General features: G+C 59.4%; 1 protein-coding gene across 1 annotated transcript; it reads right to left on the bottom strand.

The window, feature by feature from the left end:
• Window positions 1-555: 555 nt before the first annotated feature.
• On the bottom strand, window positions 556-2,153 carry SAMD5 (sterile alpha motif domain containing 5). Its single transcript, XM_033145423.1, has 2 exons — window positions 1,741-2,153; window positions 556-1,272 (listed from the first exon to the last, which is right to left on the bottom strand). The coding sequence occupies exon 2, from the start codon at window positions 1,258-1,260 to the stop codon at window positions 556-558; it is 705 nt and encodes a 234-aa protein (XP_033001314.1). The 5' UTR covers window positions 1,261-1,272; window positions 1,741-2,153.
• Between the last annotated feature and the right edge of the window lie 414 nt (window positions 2,154-2,567).

Raw genomic sequence — 2,567 nt, 5'->3', positions numbered from 1 at the left:
CCTCGGCTAAACTCTTATATCCTGGGGGGGCAGAACAAGGAAGTAGAAGACCAGAAGGCGCACATGTTTGTGTCCTCTTTGTCAACTCCCTCCCTCTCTTGCTCATATGCTGCCAGAAAGGGAGCGTCATTTGTTGCCCTCCTCTCTATTGCCTGTTGCTTCTCTTCCCCGGCGCCCCGCCCAGAGACAGGGAGCTGAACTCTCCTTTGCTGCTTGGATTTGTTCAGCGACACCTCCCGCTACTTCAGCTGCACAATTGCACCACCACCACAATCAGCGCCACTCTCCCAGCACATCATGCCTGCCCCCCCCTTTTGCCGGCGCTTCACAGCCGCTTCCTGCTCCACCCGGGTCGTGGAACAGCAGGAGAAGGCTGCGGCGCTGGGGGCGCCTGTGAGCATGGCGGTGCTTGACAGTGGTGTTGCTGTTGCTCCTGCCGAGGCAGCAGGAGGTGGAGGGTACTTTGAAAGCAGACACTTCCTCTCGCCACAAGGACGACAGCAGGGCAGCCGCCGCTGAACAGATTCAAGCTATCGAGGCGGCAGCGGTGGCTCGTTATTCGCCGCTGCCTCGGGGTAGACTGGAGGCTCTGTCCAGCTGGCTACTATTGCCACTTGTTACGGCGGGCGCCCAGCGGTGAACAGCAGGCGCGTCGCGGGTATGTGGCAGCGGCAGTTCAGCCGCGCTCCCGCAACTTGCCGCCTGAGGCAACCGTCTTCTCTTGCCTAACGAGCCGGCCGGCCCTGGGTGCAACTGCAGCAGGGCGCTTACCTTGTTGGAGTAGGGCGGTTTGCTGAGGTTGATCCCATCCCGGACGAGTTTGTCCCTAATCATGATTTTCAGTTTGAGCTTGGGGTAGGTTATCAGCTCCAGGCTGCGGGTCCCCACTTTCCGAGGGACCCCTTTCTTGTTCCCCTGAGGATGACGGGGTTTAGGAAGCGGCTCCTTCCAAGCCTTGGCCTCGTACTGCTCCACCAGGTGGCTGGTATATATCTCCGGCGAAGGCGAGCTGGGCTGGGGCGGCTGAGGCTCCAGGGTGAAGTAAAGCCCGGCGGTGGTCTCGTCTTCCTCCTTCAGCCTCTGCACGGCTTCGTGGAGCCGGCGCCTGTGCTGTGGCAGCGAGACCCCGATGGCGTCCAGGTCCGGGTCCCCGATCTGCTTGCACACCTCCAGGTCGTCATAGCCGTTATCCACAAAGGACTCCGCGTACTGAGAGAGCTTCAGGGTCTTCAGCCACTCGTAGACTATGTTGGCGCACATGATGGATGGAGGCTAGAAGGAGAAATCAGGAACAAACTGCAACTTCGCAGGACTCCAGCAGCTCTCTTGGCGGAAAAATAAACCCCCAGGGCAAAAAAATCCAGATGCAACAGACATCCGTGGAGAGAAAACAGCGAAGCCCTCGGTCAGCAAAATACCATCCCCGGGGAGAAACGAAACGTTAAATCCCAAAGCAGGAGCAGCAGCAGCCCTGAAGCGACTCGCCTGCTAAGCCCACCTTCTGATTGCAGTCGCTCTCCTCAAAGCCACCAAACCTGGAAACCTCTGGCTCTCAGGAGGGCTCCCTTGAGCGGCCCCCCATCCCCCAGAGCTCCCTGCCCGGTCCCATCTCCAGAGCGCGCGCCAGTGACTGCCTCTCTGCCCGTCTCTCGTATCGCTGCCTCCCCTTGGGTTGGCTTTTGTTTTCCCCTCCTGTGGCTTTTATGGCTTTGGCAGTTCCTTTCCCCTAGTCAGTCTCACCTGTCTCTGCCCCTCTGCCCGGAACGACGCTGTGGACTGGCTGACGAGGTTGGGTGCGCGTCTGGATTTTAATCTCGCCCCGTGTGAAGGTGGGGAGGGAGGACCTGAGCACGCTCTCCCGGCGCGTGCGGCAGCCTCGCCACCTTCTGTGCCTTCGCGTCAGCCGGAGGGGGAAAACAGAACACGCTGCCCTCAGCCCTCGCCTCGTCCTCCGGCTCGCAGGTCCACCCAGCCCGCCACACTTCGCCAAGCCTCTGACGAGTCATCCGCCCCGCTTCTCCCTCAGGGAAAGAAGACGGCGAGCAACAGACATTCGCGGTACCTCACCGAGTGAAGCCCAGAAATTCAACAGTTTCCCAGGCTCCCGCCTTTCCTGCGCTTAATAATGTCTCACCTGGAGCCTTGGGAGAGGGAGGGAGAGAAGGCGTTTTCCTCAGCGGCGGCAAGTCTTAAGTATTTTCTTAAGTATTTGAAAGTGTGCTTAAGACTGCCACTTTTATTTTGAAGGAAGAGCAGCCAATCAGCAGCTGTTGCTCGTGAGGAGAGGAACCGTAAACAGCTGTTTCTCTCCCCTTTTCCTTGCCTTGTAGCAGCAGCTAGGAAAGAATCGCGGGAAGCGGGAACGGCAGCACCCCTCAGACCTCCCTGGCGGGGCTTCTCGCTCTGCGCTCTGGCTGCTCATGGGGTCGGAGGGAGGGGCAAGGGTGGGAAAGCAGGCAGCTGCTCCTGCTCCTAATTCCTTTCACCTGCCCACCTTTTCATGGCGGATTGGCCCCACAGGGCTGCAGAGGTTAACCAGAAGCAGCCACCTCTGTCCACGCTCTTCA

Source organism: Lacerta agilis, chromosome 3 (assembly GCF_009819535.1).
Source record: "Lacerta agilis isolate rLacAgi1 chromosome 3, rLacAgi1.pri, whole genome shotgun sequence".
NCBI classification, from domain to species: domain Eukaryota; kingdom Metazoa; phylum Chordata; class Lepidosauria; order Squamata; family Lacertidae; genus Lacerta; species Lacerta agilis.
This window is presented reverse-complemented; position numbering and strand designations above follow the sequence as displayed.

Bases quoted from the DNA above. Each gene is read 5' to 3' on its own strand.
- SAMD5 (XM_033145423.1), bottom strand. From the start codon at position 1,260: ATGTGCGCCAACATAGTCTACGAGTGGCTGAAGACCCTGAAGCTCTCT.